This window comes from Gallinula chloropus, assembly GCF_964237585.1.
Source record: "Gallinula chloropus genome assembly, chromosome: 1".
In the NCBI taxonomy this organism is placed as follows: Eukaryota; Metazoa; Chordata; class Aves; order Gruiformes; family Rallidae; genus Gallinula; species Gallinula chloropus.
This window is the reverse complement of record NC_140085.1, coordinates 52242906-52268437: the sequence shown is the minus strand read 5'-3', so window position 1 is coordinate 52268437 and position 25532 is coordinate 52242906. Positions and strand designations below refer to the sequence as shown.

General features: G+C 39.6%; 1 protein-coding gene across 1 annotated transcript in view; it reads left to right on the top strand.

The window, feature by feature from the left end:
• Positions 1-25532, top strand: part of ANO4 (anoctamin 4) — a gene marked incomplete at both ends in the record, with an annotated part of 126314 nt that overhangs the window by 15052 nt on the left and 85730 nt on the right. Inside the window, 3 exons of the mRNA XM_084265453.1 lie at positions 1738-1848; positions 10383-10519; positions 16082-16240. Coding sequence (XP_084121579.1) covers positions 1738-1848; positions 10383-10519; positions 16082-16240 — 407 coding nt within the window. The remainder of the gene's footprint in view (positions 1-1737; positions 1849-10382; positions 10520-16081; positions 16241-25532) is intronic.

Genomic DNA, 25532 nt, shown 5'->3' with positions numbered 1-25532 from the left:
GTAAATATGTAACTGACTCTTGTTAAATACTTAGCTACCACTTTTAACACAAACTAAACAGTTTTCCTTGCAAAGCCTCTTAACTGTCTATTACTTGCTTCTCTACCTCTACCCTATTGTCTGTGTGCCTTTTCTAGGAGCTGCAGTCTTTTTCCTTTGTCCACAGCATTCTCTTTTGGGGCAAATCCTAGCATCCCACCTCTGAGGCCATCTGCAGATTTCCCTAGGCTGCTATTATATGAATAATCAGCTGTCTCACTTAAGAAATTCTCTTTGTTCTACATCATTAAATGCTGACTCCTGCTGCTCCTATGACAGATCACTTTACAGGAATCTACAAGGGGAGCTGTCTCTGACGTTAACAGTGGGTCTTTGCTGTGGAACAAAAGAATGTGCTCAGGCAAGCATGAGATGCTTTGAATTTATAATATTTTAACATTAGGAAATAAAAAAGGCTGAAACTGGTGCAGGTGTGTTCTGAGATCTGTATTTCCTAAAAGTGAAGATTGGTCCTTAAAAAAGGTTTGCGCAATTTTGTGCCCAGGACTGTAACTTGGAACTCTCACCAAGGAGGTGGTAAGGTAGCCACTTTGTGGGAGCAGGGGGGATGTAGTGGGCTGGGGGGGAGTTCTTGTTATGGGCAGACTGTAGAAGGAAAATGCTTCCATCAAAAGCATGATTTATGGCCTCTAGTGAAGGCACAGTAATGGACTAAATGATCTGAAGGTTTCTTCTTCCACCGTGACCTTTTTGTTGTGAAGTCCTTTCCCAGATATCTCCCTGTCCACTGCAGCCCTCTACCTGCTCTCTGTTAGTTACTCAAGAGTATCACTTCTAACAGATGCCTTTGTGAAAGGTCAGGTTTTACTGTCAATCTTTAAAAACTGGCCATATGCCTGGTAGGTCCCTCCTTATCTCTGTCTGTATCTGAGTGCCCTGTAGCCAGCAGCTTAAGCTTAAATCCAGTAACTTTTCCTGCCTACTCTTGACACGTAGCTTTCTTTACATGGAATGAGGGTGTTTTCAAAACTTCCTCCATTCTTTGCTCATGTTGAGAGAACACTGAAACGGGCAAATCTTGTGCCTATTTACACGTGCAAATAGATTTGAAACCATAACCCACTAGACGATGGTTTTTTTCTGCAGTGAACATCAATCATTACAGACCAGTGTGACCCCCTTCAAAACAGACTGTGGTACCCAAGTGCTTCCTAGACCATGGCATGCCATCAGTTTGGCATGTGAAAACATATGGTATCCTGTGGCTGAAACATGCTGTCCACGCTCTTTTAGTCCTGACGGTTGTTCTCTGTCTTGAGACTTAATTCATCCTTTGTGTGTTAGTGTGTTTCATTTTAATCTTGTTGTTCCTGTAGTGCTGTGTCATTTGTAGCAGTGCCTCTTGTCTGTTTTCACCTTTCAGAGTTAGTTTTGTAGGGTGCTATGGTGAGGGGGGTGCTCATGGCATGGTGGCATGTGTTCAGCTGAACAAGGGACTCACTAGTGGTGACTCTGCATCATTGCTGATAGCAGAGAATGTTGTAGTTTCATTCTAGTTAGCTTTAAATCAGTCCATGTTCTACCTAAAGCTTCTTCATTTGAAGAAAAATTGGTTCTGCTAGGGAAAAAAAAATTAGGTAGCTTTATGTAATGTGTCTGTTCCCTCATCTGAAAGCCCTTTGGCTGAATTTTCTACTGTGCTATCACAAACCCCATCAATCTCTTCAGTTTCTTCAGAAGGAAGAGAGGAATTGCAGGTTAACCGGCTGGAAACGCAAATATGGATAAAACCAGACATACAGAAGACAGATGTGGACTTTTCAGAAATTCTTAATGCAATACAAGAAAGTAAGTTACTCCTTGGATGCAAAATTTGGGTTTTGGTAGAAGAATCAATTGAAATGCATTGAAATGAAGGAACATGCAAACATGAACTGAATAAGCAAGTAGTATGTATTGCTAAAATCTCTGAGAGATGTCAATGGTTATTGAAGGCCAGGGAGAAATCTTTTACAATCAGAAAAGTCACAGTAAGATATGAATTAATATGTGCCTAAGGATTCCAATAGAATATATTTCCTATGTAGAAGTAATCAGAAATGTTCAGATTCCTGCTACTTCAATCCATTCTTTACAGTCTTGAATGGCTGTGTGAACTAATAACGTGGTGCAAATGCTGAAGTTTGGGATTTAAGACTGGATTTGAAGTTCCAGCTGTTCCAAAGTGTTGGGATGTATTCACATTTTTGCAGCTGGTAATTTTTGAGAGCAGAATTGATGAGCTTGTCACAACAAGTGAAGGTCTGTTTATATTATATACTGCATGAAATAGTCTCTTTTCACACATATTGTGCCACGGACTAAAAATTGATCGGTCCACCCTTCTTAAATGTACCTGCAGAATGATTTCAAGACTTAGGCTAGAAGTGACAGTGCTCATGTAAGCAGCGGAAGACACTGCCCCTAAACAAAATTGATGCAACTTCAGAATCGAAAAGAATCTGAAAAATCAGTGGAAATTTTCCATGATATAGTGAAAGCTCTAATGCAGGCTAAGAATCAAAATGTATGGTATGGCTTACTGGTTTCCTTTTTTTCCAGTTTTATTTTAAACTAGGTGCTTTGTGTAGCAATCTTCTGAAGTCAGAAACAGTAACTTACATTCCTGAATGATAAAAAAAAAGTATAAGGATGTGTGAGCCCCTGCGCTCCTCCTCATTTTTGCAGTGTGAATAAGGAACCATACAGTGCTAGGTCCAGGTCATTTGGTGACGGCATTAGTTTGGGGTCGGAAGGAAAACTCTTAGATTGGTATGATGATGGGTTAATAATTTTAATCACCTCATTATTTAAGATGTGGGTTTAGGATGTACCCTGTGTTTTGTAACTTAAAAAAACCTTGTCCCATCAGGAACTCTTAATACAAGGGTTTGCTTTCTCCCCTCTTCTCTGCATCTGCACAGCCTGGGGGCAGCTGGAGTGTGGACTGGAGAGACTAAGAAGGCACTGTAGTCTTTCAGGGTCTGAATAGATGAAACAAGGATAAGCAAATTCAAGTTGAGAAGAGACTATTTTGGAATACAAAAATGGTAATCTCCTCCATTTCAAGCACATGGCTGAGGAGAATAAAAATGGGTGACTCGTTTAAAACAATGAGATGTCAAGATTAGATTTATTAACAGCGTTTGTCCAGCTTCTTTTTAAAATAGCCGTATCTCAACTTCCTTTAGTACTGTGTCTTACTTCAATACCGTACTCTCTGATTATATCCCTGTCCTGGGTAGCCCCAAATTTTTATTCATCAGGGCACAGGTTTGCTTATAACCTCCAATGTTAAAATTCTAGATAAAACCTGTAGTTTCTTTTAAAGGTGTGCCATTTTTCCATGGTGATAAAGAGGGCAGTCACCTGACTTGAACATCGGGGTTTGCAGTCAAGGTGTCAAGATCTGAATTCGTTGTCTAAGCCCCATTTGTGATCGACAGGATGTAACTCATGTCTACAGCCCAGTTTGTCTCATTTCAAAGTAGGTGTCTAATGCGGATGACTTGGGAATGGCCCTCTGCCTCTGTTGACAACAGATGGAATTTAGGGAAATGAGATAACTTGAATCACTACCACAGTTTAGACACAAACATCTGGACTGTGGATGTGTAAATGTAAGTGAATCCTAGCCTAAGTAAATCCTAGCCTAAGTAAAACAAACACTTCCAAGTGATTAATGGATAGACATAGAATGGAAGTAGTTTTCCAAATATTTTTAACAATTTGAATAAGAATTCAAATTAAAGGGCATTAAACAAAGAGTCTTTAAAGGCCTAACATTTTGATTTCTAGATTATTTCAGAGCCATTTGAGAAATATGTTGCTATTGCAGCTTTGGAGATGTTTTTTTCTTTATCCAGACCAGACACCGTTGCTGTTGGGAAGTTAATCTCTATATCCTTCAACTACGTTTTCTTCTAGAAAGAGGAAAATACTGCTATGACTGTACAACCCAGTTTGCAGAGGGTTGTTTTGTGTCCAGGGGATTGTCATGTCACCTGCGGTCTGTTGTGAATATCAAACAATTAGGATAAACATGCCTAAATATTCTTTCTAGGGTGGGTGCTCTGAATAGTCTTTCATTCCCAGTTTTTGTTAGTGCTGAATGAAAATTTTAATAAGCTCATGATGCTTTTAAATACCACCTATTTTTTTCTCCCAACATGAAGTTCCTCAACATTTCCCTATTCAGGAGGTGCCTTGTGCAACTTCAGCTATCTTTCTGTTTGGTAGACTGCCAAGAGGGACCATTTAATAGCAGAGATTTACTACTTTTTTTCATTTATTTACTTGAGACAAACATTTTGCTCTAGAGCTACTTAATTTTTTCTTTTACCTTACTGAATCTCTTAGACTGCAACTGAAGATAAAGATTTACCATCTCATTATTTACTTTTATGAGAATATACTACTATTATAAAATTACTTAAAAATTCATTTTACTGCATTGAAGCAAATTCTGCATTTAAGTATCATAGTTCATGGTAAAGTCTTAAATACATTTCTCTAAAGATTTTGTAAAGTCTTTTGTAAAGCTTGTAAAATTTTCTTGACTACATGATACACAAAATTATCTGTAGTCTATCTGAGACAATCCAGAAACAGTAATTACTACTCTGAAAATGGTTATACTCACACACACTGTAAAACAGGGGATTGCAATGGGTGTAAAATTGCAACACAAGGTGATACATCTGACCTAAACCAAACCTGCAAACTACATAGCAGACATGTCAAGGATCTGCATGAGCTGTCAGATACAAAGCAGAATTCCCTGTTGTTGCCAACTTACAGCCTGTATCTATGACACAGCCAGGAGCAGAGCAGCCTGGGAGTGGAGGGTGGGGGGCAAGCAGCACCCCCCCTTGGGTACCTCCTTGGTACATCAGGTACCTCCGTGGTGCAGTGGGGCACTGGTCAGGCAAGGTTGTGAGGAGCTGGAGACCAACACTGCTGCAGCATCACTGGGGCAGGGACTGATGGCCCTGGGGGAGCTGTAATGGGGTCCTGGGACCTGGATAGGGTGGAAGGAGTCTTGAGGGTCCAGTCAGGGACAGTCAGGGCTGGGTGTGCCCTTGGGGCCATGGCAAAAGTTAGCAATACCTTTCATGGCTGTTTCCTAGTCATTACACTGAGAAAATGGACTTCTTATTGAAAAGTAATAAAAAAGCTTTATTAATATAAAGAACCATCATTGCCATTGCAGTAAAGACAAAATTCTAGGGAATCTGGCTTTTTAAAAAGATTTTTATAAGTCAAATTTGTATTGACTCTTACTGGATTAAAATTAAAAGTAATCCAATTCTCTCATTTTAATTCTCATAATCTGGAAGCCAGAAATCAGTTTCCTGTGACAGGGTGGCTGATCCATTTTGAAGTTGTCGAATTTAGCATTTAATATTACAGAAAGTTCTGGGCTGCACGGTATCTGTAGGATGACCTCCTTGCAACAGATTTGTAAACTGTATCTGCCAGTCCTACTGAATGCAGAAAAATATATCAAAAAGATTTAAATAGAAGCTGTAAAAACCTACCACATAGTACTACAAGATGGAGAAAAATTCTTTTTGTTTGTTTTTTTTTTTTTCTTTCATACTTGGACTTTTCTGCTTTGCAAGTCACTGCAAAACAGATGTTTTCTACTCAGGACTTTTATTAAGGGGGGTTCTCCAATACTGGTGCTTTTAAACCCACTCATGTTTTCCCACTGCCATTACTATACAGAAATGCCCTGTAACTATTATATAAACGTTGCCAGCAAGAAGCTTTAAGGAAATTCACTCTTCAGTGTTACTGACAGGCCTACAAGTTTCCAATGAGCAGCTTTTGGAATATTAATCTTCAGCTTGCATTATCCAAAGCTAGGATATATCTCGTGAATTGGTGCCATAATTGGTAATAAAATGGCAATTGATTAAGAAAAACATGATCTCAGAGTATGCTTCCATCTTGCCACACAAAAACATAGTCAGGTCCCATTTTTAATGGAAATTCTTATTTTTAGGCACCTCAGGTTTTTCGAGCATCCATCTTCAGAGGGTTAAAGAAGTCATTTTATCTTTGAACCCTACCTAAATGAACCTCTTGGTCCAAAGTGGCTTGAGGACCCAGTGAGATTGTGCATGGACTCATGATCAGAATTTCCCAGCAGTTTTCAGAATAAGTGGTTCTACTATATTTGGGGTAAAAAATATTCGTATATCCACATTTTTTCAGCACCTCAAGGGATTCTGAATTATCAAGTTGTTCTGATTTCTTGCCACAAAATGGAACATGAGGGGGAGAAAAGAGCTCACATATTTATGCTGATCTAAAAGCAGAGGGGGAATTCTTAGCATCTCCTGTAGCAATGTACATGCTGCTCTCTATTGCTGTTAAGTTTCAATGCTTAAAAAGACATGACTATACATAATCACCACTGTTTCTCCCAAATAGCATATATAGGGTAAAATTATTAAATATCATTCTGTTATGGTTGTTTATGGAGGTCTGCATGTCATAGTCTGAAGGGGGCAGAAATGATGGAGCCCTGATTATGCCTTTAGCAACATTTGGCAGTGTAGGTGTTCATGTCCATCAGAGTGGAGTAGCTGAGCTAGATATGGGCAGCAGGAGAGTTGTCTTGGAAGTACCACCACTGTTACTGAAGTAAAGCAAACAGGCTTTGCTTTTCTAAGTATTTATATAGTTTTGTGGAACACTACTATATGACTTGTATTTTCTTTTAAGTAACCAGTGACACTTGGAGTAGAAAATGTGTTCAGCAAATGGTAGGGCCCCTTGTTGAGGGTCAACAACTGAAATACTAAGAGTGCATTTTTAAAAGCAAACACAGCAGGGACACTGTAGTCTAAAGAACTCCACTTTTTCACAAGCAGCACACCTTTACTGCAACTGGAAGAAGGTAAGGGATATCTTTAAGCACTAACAAGATAGTTCAGCACCTTTCTTCACTACTTAATCCTATTTGCTGAAGCTACTAACCAGCATGCCAATTATCAGCTTACTTCTGATAAAAGCAATTCTCTACTACAGCAGACAATCTGGACAGGTCCAGATTTCACTAATTTCACTAGTCAGCTGAGATCCACTGATTCCACAACTTCTAGTTATTGCTGAGATGGGCTGGATTCCCAAGTGACCTTAAAATAAGTTTTTTGAGTTCTGTTTTTTTTTCTTCCTCACAAGTCCTCAGAATAATCCAGTAATTCTCTGCTTGAAATCCCCAAACGCATTCACTTCTCTTACACACCAAGTTGTGTATCTCAAAACACCCACTTAAAAGCATCTCTTTTGCAAGCCAAAGTAGTACTGGCACTTCAGGAAGCAGCAGTTCTAGTATCTCAAAGGCCTCATCTTTTATACCAAGGCAGTCTCAGTGGCAGGAAAAAGCTAGCCTAAATTCCCCTGAGCATAGCATACAGATAAAAAATTCATTTTTGCATCTTTCATTGCTGCTGTCTGCAACAGATATCTTACATCACCTTCAGAAAGCTTCACTGTCCAATTATTTTTGTATTTGCCACAGAAGTTGTTTTTCGATTATGTTGAAATGTTGGTCATATACAAGTTTATGTGTTGCTGTCATGGAGGCACTCTGCTGTGTTTCAGTTCAGTGAGGTTTCAAGCAATTCAAAATGTTTTCTGTTTCAGTAGTCCTTTCTGTTGAGGGTTCAGGTGACGTCTTCTCATGTGTGCAAAAGCTGGTCATGATCCACATCCAAATTATTATTTGATGGGGTCGGATACCTCCAGTCTAGCCGTTTGAAACAGTAGGGGCAGTGAAGGGCAGGGGGTTAGACTGCTGTAGACCCGTGTGTTTTATAGGCATTTCTAGTGTATTGAAATGGATCAAGGTGGCAAATAATTCCTTAACATTGCTGCTGCATGTGGTACAATTGGAGTCCTGCTTTTGCCTTCTAAGTCTCCTAAACCTCTGTAGTTTGTCCTAGAACAAGTTGGATGCAGGTATAGCAACACTGAGGAGTTTCAGGGTCTTCCTGCAATGTAAACCAAAACATCAAGATGCTCTTCTCCCCTGTCAATAAGCTCGCCTCTAACTGGGAACAGGATAGTGTGAAGCCAAAGCTGGTTTTAAAGTGGAAAGCTTGGTCCTAGATATTTGCCTCTAGTAATATTCTGGCACTTCTCACAAAAGCAGGATAAATAAAATAAATGGACTGATAGCAAAACCAGCCTTACAATGGCAAACTCTGCTATTACTCCCAGTACATCTGTAAAAGCTGATTAAGAACCTGAAGAACAGAAGATTCTATCTAAAACTGATGAATTATGATATGAAGTGTTAAGTAAGGATTAGGTATTGTGCGATACTGACACAGGGATACAAAGAATGATAGTCAGTGTGCAATCTCAAAATTGCTAAACTTGAGGAGTAACACACTATCCTAAAATCTGTAAGTCTGACACAGTCAGCATTATGATAATATAATAATGGGAAAAAATGCTGTTAGAAGTATTATGAACTCTGAAAGTCTATTAAAAATTAAGCTGCTTAGGTTAATATGTAGTATCTAGAGTAGATTCATTTGGTTGTGAAGACTTCTGTTGATTCTGATAATTGTGGTGATTTTATAAGCAAAAGTATTGTAATTGAAAATGCAATGTATTTAATTAACCCCATCCTTATTTTATACATGCAAATGAAGAAGAGTTCTTGAATATTTTTGATAGGGCTTTCTTTTTTACCTACCTAGAGCTGTAATAGCAGACTTTAGATAATGTAAAAGACATTTACAGAAAGGGAGTCATCTCTTTCCCCAGGTTCATGATTAGTTGATAGGAAAAGAGCAATATATTTAAATTGCAACATATGTGCATATTCAGGGCATATATTATGAAGAAAAATTTCTCCTGCTTGTGATAGAGACAAACAGGCCACCTGCAGAGACTGTGGAGTCCGTAGCATCGGAGATGTTCTAAAAAATGTTTCTTAAACAGGGCTCTAGCCCCTGAAGAAAGGAAGGGTGAGAAAGAGGCCACAAAACGCTCATGATGGCTGGGGACAGTTAATGGCTTTTAATTTCTGGCAGCTATTCAGTCTCTCCACAATGGGGGAATGGATTTTTACACCTGCAGCCAGGAGTTAGAAATGTAACTAAGCTGCCGCCAGCAATTGGAGATTTTTGGCCGTTCCTTGTTAATATAAAGTCTTGTCAACCAGAACTACAATTGCCTGTCACTAAGTTAAGAGAGTTGCAGAGAAACAAAAGGATCGCGAAGTCATTGCACAACAGAAAGGTTACCCCAAAAGTCGGTCAAGTTTGAAAAAAAATGTATTTAGACTAACTGTTTTAGACAAATTTCTACCAGGAATGATAGATGTTTGATCCTGCTGTAATCAGGGGAAAAGACTCACTTGCTGACCTTTAGGTCCTTCTAACATTTATGACTCTACTGTCATAATTCTGGATTTTGCATTTGAAAGATGAGGTTGGAGAGATGAAGTCTGCCTGGAGTTGAAGCTTGGTCCTCAGAAAAGGCATTTTTCTTCTCCCTGCCCCCCATCTCTTCATCACACTGTTGCACCAGACCTGCAGCGTATGGGGTGCAAAGCTGGACCTCACCAGCTGTAGCCTGCCCACCTTGTGTCTCCTGTCAGACAGCCAGCAGATCAGTGGCCCTTATGCAGGGCTGTAGACACACAAGGCAGCTCTGCTCCCAGCTTCACATTGCCTCCTTGCTCAGCAGAGCAGGGAGGATCACCTTAAAGCTAATGCTGCTCTAACCTTGAGTACAGTGCCGGCCTTTAATACATTTAAGCTATTGCTTCATGCGCGACTGAGGGCTGTGTATTAAATTGATCTGAACTGGCCAGCTTTACATGCATCAAAACATGTCAAACTGGGCAAAAGACAAACTTCTGCCCAGGCTCATTTGTTCAGTACCTTTCAAGTAACAGCACTTACTTGAGGTCTCCTGCCTCTGACTGTCTCATGGGACCATACAACTTCTAACTCATACTTCATGTAGTAGGTTAAAAGTCTGTTTCTTTATAATAAATTTTCAGAGACCATGGTAATCTAGAATGTAATCCTTTTAGCCACTTACCCCGAGAGAAGCCAAGGAGAGAGCTAATGTTTGGTTTATTGAGACAGAAGTTTGCTTACTGTCACCAAAGAGGAATTGTGGTATCCTAAATCATTTCGTGGCTCGCTGTTAAAGAAAGGGCTCCTCCAATGCACATCTGATTTTAAATTTAACATAGCAGATATCTAAACCAGAACTAAAAATGAGATTGTTGATAATGTGTTCTACTCAGTGCCATCATCTAGCTCAATGTTGATTAGAATGTATGTTTTTATTTTTGTTTTTAGTAGCTAAGGATGTCAACATTTTTTTTGATGAGTTAGAAGGTGTGAACAGCCCTTCCAAAGATGATGACTCCCTGCTTCACCATGGTAATCTAACCAGCACTTCCGATGATGCCAGCAGGTTGGAAGTTGTAGGAGAGGTAAGAATGCAGAGAATTATTAATTCAGTATTTATTCATGCCTACTATAAAGAGGGAATAAATGTAATTTGATTTGAAATGTTTTTCTTGTATCTGACTTTTGTCATGGGAACTGTTTTTCCATTCAAAGATTAGGCTGAAATATAAAATATCTCAAGTTAAAAGGATGTTTTATTGATTTCATGCACCCTCATTGAAAGGTCTGTACAGGCCTTTGTTGTCTGCTTGTTTTCTGAACCAGACAAGTCTAATGCTTCACTGCTTCTGAAAATAATGGAAAAGTTTTCCCTATATTAATCCTTCGGGGGGAAAGAGGAGAAGAAGAATTTATCATAAATCTCTTATGAGGAGCATTGGGTGTCATGTACGTGACACAATCCCTTCCAGTGAAGAACAAGTGACTTGATGGAGTGTAATGGTACTTCAGAAAACATACAGGGAGAGGGGGGAAATCTTTCAGCACATAGTCCCTTTTAAATTATATCCTGAGGTGTGCAAAGGGTCATGGACTCAAATACGAAAATTTGGGCCTAAATTCTTTTTTGCACCTTTTGGGTAGAAAGGAATGTGATACCTTTTAAATACCCTACAACCCGTGGAAGTTAGGCCTGTGTCTTCTGGGCTTTTCCCCTTTTTCCCATGTCAGGAGTACAGCTGCACCCAGACTACTTACTGGAGTGAGCTGATGTTACCTGCAAGCTGTGCCTAAGGATTTTTTGGCAGAGGGCTGAACTGGAACAGAACAGAACTGGCAGGGACCATTTTAGCAATTAAAAAGCATGGAAAACCCATAGGATACTACTAAAGCCTCTGGCCTCACCATGTTTTGTTTACTAGTCTAGATAAAATTTAGATGGTGTAATTGCAGATTGACTTTTTCAGGATCTAGAGGCTTTTGTGGTGCAAGCTCTTTTGTGAAACAAAGCTGAGGAGAGAGTTAGAGATTTTCCTTGTGCCAGAAATTCAGCCCACAGAGAGCTGCACTCCTGGAGTGTTTAGACAGATAATTAAAGCAACAAAATTCAGGGCACACAGAGATGCGCTTGACCTCACTCAAAATTTCATCTTCCCCTTTGCTCATCGCTCTTCCCCAGCTTCTCATACAACTTAAAAAGGACCATTTTTGTCCGCTTGCACTGTGGTAGGTTATCCTGATGTGATATTCCTGTGTTGCACTTTGGGATCATGTACCTACCATATGGTCTCTAACAAAGGGACCTGGATGAAACGCACATGATCGTTGCATGTTGAAGAGGAAAAGGGAACAGAAAACGGTCAGAGGGATAGAGGACCAGATAGAGCAACATATGCTGCTGTTACAGGAAACCCTTTTTTTTCCTGTTTGATGCGTTCTTTGTTGTCTTTTCAAAGGGAAAGGGAAAATGTCTGAAGAATAATTTCCTAGATGAACTGATTATATTTTGTTTTTACATAACCATAACTGAGGAAAATAGTAATGTAGGTCATGTATATGTACAAGAGGGGGAAAAAAACCCAGAAAACTGGGAATCTTAACAGGACCTGAAGGATGCTGTTGTCTACAAAAAAAAGTTTTAAGGTACTTAGCCCCTGCTTAATTTCAGAAGGAAAAGATACACTGTTTACATGGTGTATGGTGCGTATGGATAAATATAGGAGCTCTGCTATACAGTGGAAGGGCGAATTCTGAAGCTTCAAGCTTCCTTTCAGTCTTTCAGTTTAATTAATTAGCCAAAATCTACTCAATGCCATTAGGATAGAGGATCTGGCTCCAGTGTGAAAGTCTCTCTCTGAATGTATTGGTGTTTGTTTGGTGTAGCTTTAAAGCTAACATTGCAGCCTGACAATTTAATATGCTTTTTGTCTGAAATTGCTAAACTGAATTTACAATCAAAAAAGTGCAAGGACATAGCAAATGTTTCATATCACTTTTTGTGTAGTTGACAATTTGAAATACTGTTTGCTTCAACTGTTAGTTGTTTGTACTCAACCAGAATGAAGACTTTATGGATGGAGCTTTATCAACAGTTCCTTAACAGATGTAGAGCCATATTGGGATTCAGCTTGTCCTTTGGCTAGAGATGTGGTTTTTTTCTTTGTTTTATGTTTCATTCAAACATATCTACAGTCTGAGAACATTAAAAATCACTTTTTCCTTTGTGTGCATTTAAAGCCTCTATAGCTGTTAGGGATTTTGCATAGTGAAACTTTTGGGGTAAGCCCCATAGTCTCAAGCTCTCCTAGTATATACATGTGTGTGAGTTGTATGTCCATGAATGTGGATGGTTCCCAGATGTGGGTTTGAGAATATAAAAACTAGTGCATCCTTGGAAAAAGTTGCCAGTTATACAACTTCAGATACACATATTATGAATAAAGTTCAAAAGATAGCCAGAAATGCAAAACTTCTTGCTAGAGGGAAGTCTTCCCTGTACTTCCACTTCATATGGGCATCCTTTTTCTGATGAATGAATGGAGAATGGACATACATGACTAGACCACTCTCCCACCAAAAACTGCAGTCAGACCTGGGTCTAGATCACTATTTTTTAAATCACCTTAGGGAAGCTTAATTTTGAAGGGAAAGGTGATACAGTGTCTGGAGAAGGGTCAGTGAAGTTCAAGGCAAGAGAAAAGTCTCTGTCTAGAGTAGTTCAAGCCTGGAATACTGTAGGCATTGCAAAAGGCCTGCAGCTACTGTTTTCTGATGCTGCTGGGATAAGGACCAGCATGCCTGTCTCTGTGTCATGCTAGATCCTCAGAGTTCTTGTAAATTAGGCTCAGTTGCTAAAGCTACCTTGCAGGCTATATCAGAGGGCAACAGAAAGGGTTCCTTCTCAGAGCCCATACCAGCCTAGCAGGGTTTATCAGTTTGGATTTGACATACTGTCTTCTTAAAATGAAAAGGACCTCTGCATAAAGATGAGTCCAAGCTGTTTTTCTGAAAGGAAAATGTTTACAAGGGCATGTAGTTACAGAAGGTGTAATGGTCTTAAGCTAAACAAGGGTAGATTTAGACTAGATATAAGGAAGAAATACTTTACCATGAGAGTGATGATGCTCTGGCCCAGGTAGCCCAGAGAAGCTGTGGCTGCCCCCTCCCTGGCAGTGTTCAGGGCCATGTTGGATGGGGCTTTGGGCAACCTGGTCTAGTGGAGGGTGTCCCTGCACATGGCAGTGGGGGTTGGAACTGCGTGATCTTTAAGGTCCCTTCCAACCTAAACCAGTCCATAATTCTATGAAAATGATGACACTGTAGTTGGGAGTGTTTCACAGTTCCAAGAGAATGTAGTTGTCTCAGGAAGTCATATTTATAGAGGAAGAAGTCCTACAAGTCAAATAACTCCACTGAATCTCATAGATGCTCTTTAATGTAAGGACCCATGTGCGCTGATGAGTCAGCATAGGGCAAACCAGTTTTCTTCAGAAAATGATGAAACACAGAAAGCAGAAAGGGCAAATCTATTTTTCCAGTGGAGTCACCTCTGCACACAGAGAGACACATTCTCAGTGGTATGCTCTGGACCGGTCTGTGCTCACATTTTAGTTCAGATCAGGAGTGTACATTTAAAATGAATCCCCCAATTGCTGCTAGCCATGCTTTTCTTGAATTCGAGAGCAGTGTTGGACTTCAAACTAGATTTATTTCTGGATGGGAATAAATTGTGAAGTGTACTCCAGTGATTCTGCTGCACCTAGGCTAGATTTGGCCCCAAGTCAGCCCTCCAGCCTAGGTAGTGTATACAGCAGGTCCTCAGCATGGGTTGCTTTGCTCTACAGATCGTTTCCTATTAGACCATTTTAATTGCTGAAATGCACATAATGACTCTGGAACCTGGTGATCAAAGGATGGCTCAGCAGGAGACTTAGAAATCAGAGTGGGGTCACCAAACTGACCAACTGCCTCCAAATCTCATACGGCACCCTTCCTTTATTTAAATAATCTTAAATACCCTTTTGGGACATATATATATATTTTTTTTACATGTTCTCAACATAGATATTTTCTGGGAAAAAACCAAACTGTGCTCTCTGAGCTGTTTTCATATTTAATGCTCTCTGAAAAATACTTCCGATACACTGATAATATCATTTGTCGGCATGATGCAGTATAGATATAAATGGTTTGTTACTTACTATTATTTCCTTAAGGCTTAAATCTTTTTTCTTGCCTTCTTTTTCAGTTCAAAGAACTGTTCCACTATATCAATTCTGTGTTAAGCTGTGTCAGGAGCCAGGCACTGTAATAAAAGAATCTTAGAAAAATTCCCCTTTCCGCCTTCAGTAAACTGAATGTACCAAAGGGATGGGACATTTGAGATGCTTTCATCGGTTTTTCTATTTAATCAAAACTCCTGCTGAGAATCAGAAAGATAACTTACACTAAATTCTTTGAATGGGAATATTCTTTTCTTTTTTTTCCCCTATAATAATAATTTGTCCTATTACTCTGTTCAGATTTAAGTTTAAAAGCAGTTCTCCTACAGAGAAAATATTTTGAAAAATCCCTATTTTTCCCAGATGTGAAACACAAAATATATATACTTTTTTTTTTCTATGTTTTGATCATATATTATAGTACATGGCAATTTCTGGCATGAATGGTTGAGCAAATTCTGTGAAAACAGAAATGAATTAGCATAACCCCTCCTTCAGCTTGGAGGTCCCTGAAGGCCCCAGCCCATTTTGCTGCCCCATGCTGTTTGTTCCCATGTATCATTCAGGGCTTGTGTTAGGTGGAAGTAATGTTAAATTGTGAGGAGGATCTGTTGGGAGTTTCATCTCTTGAATTTCTGAGAAAAGACCAGCGTTTTGGTCTTTTAGATCTCAGGAGAGGGGCCTGCTTGTTCTCTTATTAAGAGTGAAATCACGTTGCTTCTTTCTGTTGGAGCAAACACTTGAACAGGTACATTCTTTGCAGGAAATAGCCAAGAAACATTATTTATTTATGTACTACCAGAACAAACACCAGGAATTATTTTAAAATTTAAAAAAAAAAAACAAAACCAGTAGGTTTCCTCAGCTATTCCTTAAGCCAAGAATAGTCCAGTGAGGTCTGATGCTGTAGCTACAGGACCTGATATCATTTCTGTGCCCTATGACACAGATGTACTATATTCATTGCAAAACAATGGGAATCTCTGTGCCAGGTTTTAGTGTTTCTTACCACAGTAAATGTTTGAGTTTGTTCTAATAGGTACAAAGACATTCCACCAGACATACAATTCTTAATTTTAAATTTGTGCTTGAGTAACACTATTCTCAGCTTTATTACATGATTTTTTGGAGGGTGGGGTGGGAAGAAAGGTTTGGCTTGAGTTCTCTATTCTCTCCTATCCCATGCCTATATTATATGACCAAATATTTGCCTAAGACCACCTCCTGGTTTGGAAATGGGGAAGCCTGTACTACTTTCAAATGACCTCAAAGACACTGTACATAAGGCATCTAAAGACTTGAACAGCTTGTTCTGATTCCTTATCTTTCCTATTGAGTATTACTGAAAACTGCTGATGCAAACAGCAACTCAGCAACTACCAAGACAAATTAACATTACTGATATGTTTGACTTTCTCTTCACAGGAAGTACCTGATAAGAACAAAGCCAATGGACTATATTTTAGGGATGGGAAATGTCGGATTGACTACATCCTGGTATATAGAAAATCCAATCCACAGACAGAAAAGAGGGAAGTATTTGAGAGAAATATCAGAGCAGAAGGTCTTCAAATGGAAAAAGAGGTAAACAAATTTTCTTGAAAAAAGCTTCCAGCATTTAAAACCATGTAGAATCTAAGTTTATGAGTTTTGTTTTCTCTGAAACCCCTTTACACTGTTGTAGGACAGGGAAAAATGCTTTTAAGCGTGTCTAAATGTAGGCTATTTATTGCAGGAGCAGTGGGAAAGCATAGCCTGCAGGAAAATCAGACACGTGGATTTAAGGCCAAAACAGGCCATTATGGTCATTTTTTTCAGCCTTATGCATATGTAGGCCACAGACTTTCATCCACTGTTCTGTGCAATAGGAAAAATTAGTGCTGGGTTTGGATGGCCTAAATTCTACTGATTGCAATCCACATTTCTGCACCTATGTTTCCTCTTAACCACCTTCTCCACTCTTTGTTGAGTTTCTTAGTACTCTTTCCAGGGACTTCAGAGCGTAAAAATCAGTGTAAAGTGTCTAAAAATTTATAGATGTGATAGGTAGTAGGAGCAAGGCTTAAAGAGAGCACCTCTCTTTTGCCTAGCCTGTGTTCTTTCTTCAACTTCCATAAGCGTGCTACAACAGGGCTTAAATCTCACTTCCATGCAGAATTGATATTGCTGATTATTGAGCTTTACTTGTGCTCGGTTGGCTCCCACTCAGGTTACTATGCATTGTCATGCTGCTACTGATGGGAACAGTAGAGGAATTTTCAGGTTACGGGCTTTGGTCAATTATGTAGGTGTTGTGCATTATCCCCCTTTCTTTCACTGAATTCCTGGTACATGTGTAGATATTCTGCCTGTGTACTTGAAAGGGACGCTGCTTTGGAGAACACAGAAGGAAAAAATGGAAGTTGTTTCTTTCCAGAATAATGAAAAAGTTTCCTTTCTTTAAATGCTTTTGAATGAACCCAGGTCCTGGTGAATTTAAGTGTTTAAGAGCATTGTCACTCTTTACATCAAACAGCTACCATTAACTGTGCCTTCAAATAACCTGGGAATTAGCATCTTTGGTGTTGCAGTAGTTGATAGTTTATTTTCAGTGGCAGCTATTGTTAATTCATTATGTTTCCTGAAAACATACCACTGTCTGTAGGAGTTGTAACTCAACATCTGAGAACCTGAGAGGTTTGCTGTACCTTTTCAGCTTCATATCTTAGAATTCTGCCTGGTCTCCACCTGGAGAGATGCTGCAGAAGTCTCTGAAGTTTGGGCAGTGTAAAAAATGAACATGGAATGAATCCTCCCTATGGATGTCCAACGGTTTTGAACCAATCTTTTCCTACTTTGTGTTTTTTGCAGTTTTATTACCGTGCTAAGGTCAGCAGTGAAAACTATGAAATCACCTTATATTTTATGTACCATGAAACTTATTGAAACATTCTGCACAGAAAACTTTTTTTTAAATTGATGATTTAAGTGCTTACTACAGAGTTTTCTTGTGGCATGTGAGCCAATTCATTTGGACTTTACTGCCTAGGCTGCATGAATGCTCTGCCCATTTGCTTATTCATTTCAGTTTCTATTATGCCACTGACATCCAGTTTTATTTCTTATTAATCTCATTTGGCCTTGGTGTGACTTCTTGCCAGCATCAGTAATTGTAAATTTTCTAAAGTCAGAATGATCAAAATGAGGTTGTGTTACACGATTCAGGCTAATGTTTCTAAAATCAAGGGTAGCAATCTTTTTGAACGTATGACTCTGACCTAAAATTAAACCCTGGAATGTATATTTTATGATCACGTTAGTTTCCAAATTGAATTATAATCCTGAAGGAAATAAGTCCATTCTTGGTACACTCCTTCCCCCTCCCTGCAGAGTAACAACTGTGCTGCATAACACTTAGCTTAAAACGAAGCGGTGTGATCTGTTAATGCCTAGATTATTTCTCATTATTTTTAATCTTTCCTTGTGGTGAGGCTACACATCATTCTGCATTTCAGTTCAGGGAGAATTTAGCAGCAGGTCTGTTCCCCCTTGTCCATATATAATATATTGTTTTCCCTGGGAAAAGTTTGCTCCTGGACAACATGAGAGAATTGTCAGTGGCTTTGAGCACAGAACTCATGCAGAGGGGACGTGCTGTCACTGATGCACTGAACAAAACTTTTTACCTTTTCCTTTGACTACTGGCTGTTCATATATTGACATTCGATTATGTTACTCCTGTCTTTTTAATGTGAAATTAGTGGCAGAGAGGAGAAGGTAGAGAGCTGTTCCCACTGCAGTTTCACAACCACACTCCTCAGTAACCCAGCAGGCAGAGAAAAACGCGGTGCAGCGCCTCGCTGACAGGCGTAGCACAGAAAATAACCCAGGAAAGGCTGAGTGCAGGGAGGGAAGTGCTCGCTTAACGCCATGGAGTGAGAAATTGAATCTGAAATGAATTCATAACTGTTGCAGTAATTTCAGGCACAGTGTCGAGATCATATAGCTCAGAAAGGTCTGAGCAAGTGTATGTTTCTGACTCTAGAAGAAGGTGATAACGTTTTGCAGGTATTGCCTAACAAACTCAGGTGCACATTCTTCCCCTACACCTCACCACACTCCTGTGGAAGTTCTGCCAGGTTTAGTGCTTTGTATCCAGTAGAAAACAAGGAGGGGATCCCAGTCCGAGGAACAGATCAGAGAATTAATAAAGGTATGAAAAACACAGATCTGTGAGGGAATGCTAATTGAGTGGAACAAGACAAATAATCTTCTGACCCTTCTCCCTGCTTTTCATTCAGTATATTGAGTCTGGATAGAATGACTGTGTTGTCCCAGTCCAACACATGAGACCATATGCATAGATGCTCTAGGTAAGTTAATTGAAAATGTAGGTCGCTCTGGGAAAAGATACTGTGTTTTCTTTTCAGCCAGATTTCTTCTTTTTAATTTGTTCTTTTTGACAATAGCTCACAAGTAAGAGAAATAACTATGATATCCTGGCTCTAGGATTCTTAACAACCCTACTTATTTCATTTTTTAATGCTCTTTGAAACAGACTTATGTATTGGCTAAAATGCAGAGGACAGTCTCCAAATAGAGCAAGCTCATATCTGAGAGAGCTACCGATAGCATTGCAAGTTTGTAGGCACTGATACCTTCTGTACTTATTACACAAGACTTTGACCTTCCAGAGCTGGCTAGCAAATGGTTACAGGAGACAGAGTACTACTGTGCACGTGCTTAAGCATATGTTTCATATTCATGAAAATATAAGATAAACCTGAAACTAAGGTCAGCTCACTGATGCTCAGAAAAAAAGTAACTTAAGATCACTTTTCTATAAAGAGAGAATACAGATAGTGTCTGTCATTCCAAATACAGTGCTCACACACACACACCTGGGACAGTAAAACTCCAGCATTTTTCTGGAAAACTTACCTTTTCAAAAGCGAATAACGATTTAGGATTGTATTGGACCCATGGTATTTTTCAAAAGAATATAGATTTCTAAATCCAACCTCTTGGCCAAGATCCATCTAAGTTCCCTTACCCCAAATTATTCCTGCATCTTCGTCTAATTTATTTTAATCCCTGTCCTAAATGAACAGGTAGAACTAAGTTGATGTCAACTGTAACTATGCAATGCTGGTACGTGGTTACAGTATTACAGACATATTTCACTAAGCTACTTTAACTTATGCTGCAATAATCGAGCATGCACAGAGGCAGCCAGCACAGAGGCAGATAACATACATAGCTTGTTCACTTGCAACCTAATTAAGCTGGACTGTAATGCAATCAAAATGCAGGATAAACATAAAGTAGTTCAGAGAAATCTATGCTGAATGAACACACACAGACGACCCTTGGATTTGTCATTTGTAAAAGAGAAAGTAATTTTAGATTTAAGTAAATGCTTTGTATCCAAAATTATACTGATATTGGGTAAGATCTGATCATATAGCCCTAGGAATCGACTACATTTAGTTTGAATTTGGCATGGGTTTTGGAGGGGAGTTATTTTGGCTTCTCATGATCACTAAGCTAATTCATACAGAGTAGTTCTATTACTAAATGTCCTGGATACTTTTTGTTTAATGATTGTGTCCAAAGTTTATTTATAATTTGTAAGTTGACTTGATGCAGTTTATTTGAAAAAGCATCTGACATGCCAGTCAAAACTGGACACAGAAATTTAGCAAAGGGGATATTCACAAAGTAGTGAAAGTAGTATTCAAATCCTTTATATATTTTGCATATGTATGTATATTAATGGTTCATTATAAAAGCAATTAACTACTTTAAAGCAATAGCATTCCTTACTGCCTTAAAAAGCAGTTACAGCTACTGCACATGGACTATATTTCAAGAACTATTTTCAGATATTTTATTAAAAAAGGTCAATCCATTTGGTTTCTGCCCACCAATTGATCTCTGCATCTTCCAGATAAACTAAGATGTTAGTGTACTGTACTGATCCGATTCTCAGGAACAATCCAAATTGTGTAGTTTTTAATGTTACATGCCTGATTAAAAATTTAAGTATTGCCACTGTAAGTGTCAAGCTGTCACCAGGGCATCTCTAATTGCATTCACTCCTTGCCTTGAGCAACAGATGACATTTCTGGGGCAACATCTGGCAGCTGATATGCAGCTGGTGTATACAATAGTCAGTAGAAATATACAATAGGTGTTCTCTGGAGTAAACCCAGAAAGACAGTGAAGAAAAGTACAGTATAAGCTTCACGTTTGTTGTGTGAACAAATATCTAGTGGCAGATATAATCTGAGTCTGAAAATTATGTTAATCTGAGTCTGAATGTTATGTTTAGAGATCTTTTCCAGTAGTTGATGCAAAATAGTTACAGGATGCTATTATTTCATGACTTTTCAAGTTTTCAAGCTGATGTAGATAGGTTCATGGCAAGATAGAAGTTCTATGAAGCAATTTCCCTTAATGTGGCTGCAGCTTTACACTAATGGGACAGGACTTCAGAGGCTAGAAACTTGTATTTAGTAAGAGGCTTATATTTAGCAGCAACTTAGAGCCTGGTTTAAAATGATGAATGTTGAGAGAAATTACAGATGACAGAAAGAGCACACAATATAGTATCTCCGTGACTCTTGGCTCATCCCTGAGTGTGAAACCAAAATAGACTTATGACCATGTCAAAGTGAGGTAAAGGTTAGAAATAAAGAATGAGTATAAAAACCCCAAGACCTTCAAAGACTGAAACTTTAAATACAGTTGTGCTCAGAAAGTGTTGATGTGAAAGAGATGTTATAATCAGCAGCTATTGCGTCTGAGCACAGTCAAATATTATCATCTTTCTGGCAAAAATTACATCTACTACTTTTGTTGTTGTGGTGGTTGTTAGTACTGCAGAGCCAAGACAGTTACGTGAGGCAGATCTGCTTTTTTCTGGCTTGTGCGTCATCGCTGCAATTGTTCATGAGACTTGGGTTACATAAACGTTATTGCTGTTTGTGATTCATGGGCAGAAAAGAATTAAACTGACTTCCAGAGCCCTGGTGGCTTTTGCAGATCTGAGGAAAGGTGTTTCATCAACTTGGGTTATGTAAGTGGGCTCTCTGAGCTGAGCAGCAGTGTGCAATAAAACCTCAGTGCCTTCTGAGTTGACTCTAAGTTTCTTTTTCAGTTGTGACTTCATTTTATTCAGTTACTGAAGGAATAGTAGCTTGTTTGTAATTTGTGGCTGATATTTGACGTTAATTTAATCAACCAGGCATACAGTTTATAACAGCTTATGGCTTTTGCAGCTTGCCACTAGAGTGTGTGGTGGCCAGGAGCAAGTTGCAGGTGAGCTGGGGGATCTTTTCCTGGATGCTGGTTTTATTTTGGTGCTTATGTCTTTTCCCCATCACGCTGAGCTCGCTCTCCATGTACAAAAAAACAACCCCTTCACCACTAGAGAAAAAGGTGGCAAGGAAAGGTTCTGCTGTCCTCTGAGCTTTGTTTTAACAGAGACAAAAGTATCTGTGAGGATACACTGTGTGAGATACATGCCAAGAAGCACAGGACAATTGTGCATGTGGTGGTGTTCATCCATACTGTGTGGGCAGGTATGTCAGAGGATGTCACATATGGCAAACAGGCTTCCCTTTAGGACAAACTGGCATTTGGACAGAACTAAGCCTTCTTGGTCTGTGGAGAAGATTGTATGTTGTATTGGTTTTGTGTGGAAAGGTTCTGGTAACGGGGGTGGGAGTTACAGGGTGGATTCTGCAAGAAGCTGCTAGAAGTTTCCCAATGTCTGACAGAGCCAGTGTCAGCCAGCTCCAAGACAGACCTACCGTCCAAGGCTGAACCCATCCACAATGGTGATAGTGCTTTTGGGGTAACAGAGTTGAGAAGGGGAAAAAAAATCTGCTGCAGAACAACAGCTGAAAGAGAGAAGTGTGAGCATGTGAGAGGAACAACTGTGCAGACACTAAGGTCACTTCAGAACAAACGAGAGGAGGTGATCTAGGTGCCAGAGCACAGATTCCCCCATGGAGAAGACTACGGTGAGGCAGGCTGCCCCCCTGAAGCCCATGGAGGTTAACAGTGGAACACTGTAGCAGGAGAAGATGTCCAAAGGAAGTTGTGACCTGGTAGGAAACCCATGCTAGAGCAAGCTCCTGGCAGGACCTGTGGCCCTGTGGAGAGAGGAGCTCACGCCAGAACAGGTTTGTTGGCAGGACTTGTGACCTCATGGGGGGCCCATGCTGCAGCAGCCTGGTCCTGAAGGTCTGCACCCTGTGGAAGAGAACCATGCTGGGGCCGCTCATGAAGAACTGCAGCCTATGGAAAAGATGTTGGAAACATTAATGGAAGACTGTTTCCCATGAGAGGGACCCCACTCGGGACCCTGGGGACAGTGTGAGGAGAAGAGTGGCAGAGATGTGATGACTGCAACTCCCATTCCCAGTCCCCCTGTACTGCTGATGGGGAGAAGGCAGAGACTTCAAGAGTAAAGTTGTGCCCAAGAAGAAGAAAGTGGTGAGGGAGAGGTGTTTTAAGATTTGGTGTTATTTTCTTATTACCCTAGTCTCATTTAATATATAATAATTTTCCCCAAGTCAAGCCTGTTTAGCCCATGACAATAATTGGTGAGAGATCTCCCTGTCCTTCTCTTGACACAGGAGCCTTTTGTTTTGTTTTCTCTCTCTGTCCATCTGAGGAGGGGAGCTGAGAAGGGGCTTTGATGGGCACTTGCCCTCCAGCCAGGGTCAGCCCATCACAGGTGTAGTTCAATGTTCAGTCTACTATTGTAACTAGGATCAAGCATTCAGTAGCTTTGACACACTCTAGTAAGTTGTTCCAGTCTCTCACTTCTTTGATCCTATTATTCAATATGTAAATATCTGCAGCTAATGAACTTAGAGTACAAATTATGCAGCCTGCAGGAGCTGGGGTTTCACAAACAGCATAATATCCCATTATTAGCAGGTGCAGTTTGTTATTTAATGTTTAAGCTCTGTGTCTGATTGCATCCACAAATCATGGATGGAGACATCAAAGTGACAAAAACTATGCCTGCAAAAAGGGAACCAAACTGAGATGCAAGCCCACCACATGCATGATAAGTTAAAGTGCTTCCAGTCATTTAATTTAAAGCATAGGGCTGTTAATTTTATCTAAATTCAGACAGAGCAGGTTGAAAACAGACTAGTCTTCCAAAGATTTATTGTTAGTTCATTATCTAATGCAAATAGCGAGTAGAGGCTCTTTTCAGCAGTGTTTTACAGAAACATCTATAGGTATGCACAGAACAATGTTCTGTAGCAGAAAGCATTGTTCACTAAACAGTGGAGGAGTTTCCATCTGCTTGGGTTTCTGAGGGAAAACGTTTCAGATTTCAGATACTATGTCCATGGTACAGCACAGTAGCAATTTATAGGAGAAATTTGAGGAGGTACATGGAAATTTGGTTGGATAGAGTCTGAATTAGAATTTCAGTGGGCAGGTTTTAAAAGTAACCTTCTGAATTGTCTGAGGGAGCCCAGAAATGAATATGTTTCTGAGTTGAAAAATTCCAGCCTTTAACAGGACATTGTAAAGTTGGTAGACTAAGAAACTGGTGCTGAAAAATAGATCTACATTTGAAAAAAAGGTGTGGCTTTTTCATGGAGTTCAGAGGTAATATAGAAAATATGTAGATAACTGAAAAGTCATTAAAAGGTCACTGAGATATTTCTTTTCCTTTAAGAATGTTGAGTAGCATTTTTTTCTCAGAGTTTCTGGTCATCGATCTTTACAAATCAGAATATCAAAAATGTTTTGAAGGACACCAAGGTCATGGGAAAAAAAAAAAACAACCCAACCACAAGCAATAGATTTAAGAAAAAAAAGAAAGAAAAGGGTACATATGAGATGTCCCCTATATGTCAGAAGTCACCTTTCCCTTTACAATAATTGGTCTTAAACTGCAATTATTTTTGAGATGTTGTTTGCCTGCCAGGGGCATCAGGAACAAGTGTAATGCACGAGGCTGCAATCACTTAATGCACAGTGAGAGTTTTCATCGCCCAGAGGTGACACGGTTTGCTGCAATGCTCCCTGATGGTACTGGCTTAATGAGCAGAAATCTAGAGCTGTCTGTAGGGAAGGACAGAGTATGTAGAAACACCACCGTTACGTTTTACATTCTCATTTCACGTTGATGGTTTTGGCATTGAGCTTGTTTTGAAAAGGCAGCATTGCATTTACAGCATCAGGATCCTGAACAGGCAGTAATGATTCAGTTGGCTGCAGTACCTTCTTGGTCTAGGGGATGTTTGCATCTTCCCCTAAAGTGTGAAGTGGTGAAATAGTCCCAGTAGGGAAGCATGAGTCTGGAAAGGATAGCTGCCTTTCTCACCCACTTCTTGGCACAAGGTCTCCAGGCCCTCTCGTTGCTCGATATCTTTCTTTGTTATACCAGGTTAATTTGGTCATGGTGCTGTACAACATGGGTGCTGTGTGCCTTGGATTAACTGTATTTTAATTGTGGTAAGAGCCTTGTAAATAGAGCTAGTCAAATTACCTCAGTGTTCAGACTTTATTGAAAAAGACATTTCCGTTTATGGCTCTCTGGGCCCAAACTAAACGCAGCACTTTCCACTGCATATTTACATGTTTCTTTCTTGCTCTTTGAGTGGTAATGAAGTGATGTTGTAAATGAAGTTTAATAAAGCCTGACCTGAGGGAAAAATGTTCCTGAGATAGCCACATCAACTGAAACCCCTACCAGCCAATTAGTCATGTCCTCCCGTTTAAAGTCTTACCTGGTTTACAAAACTCACTTCTGTGCACAGATCTCCCTCATATTCTCATATGAAAGCTTTTAAAAGAATCTCTAAAGGTGCCTTTTAGTGCAAATACCCATTTCTTTTATCTTGGAGGTCTTCAT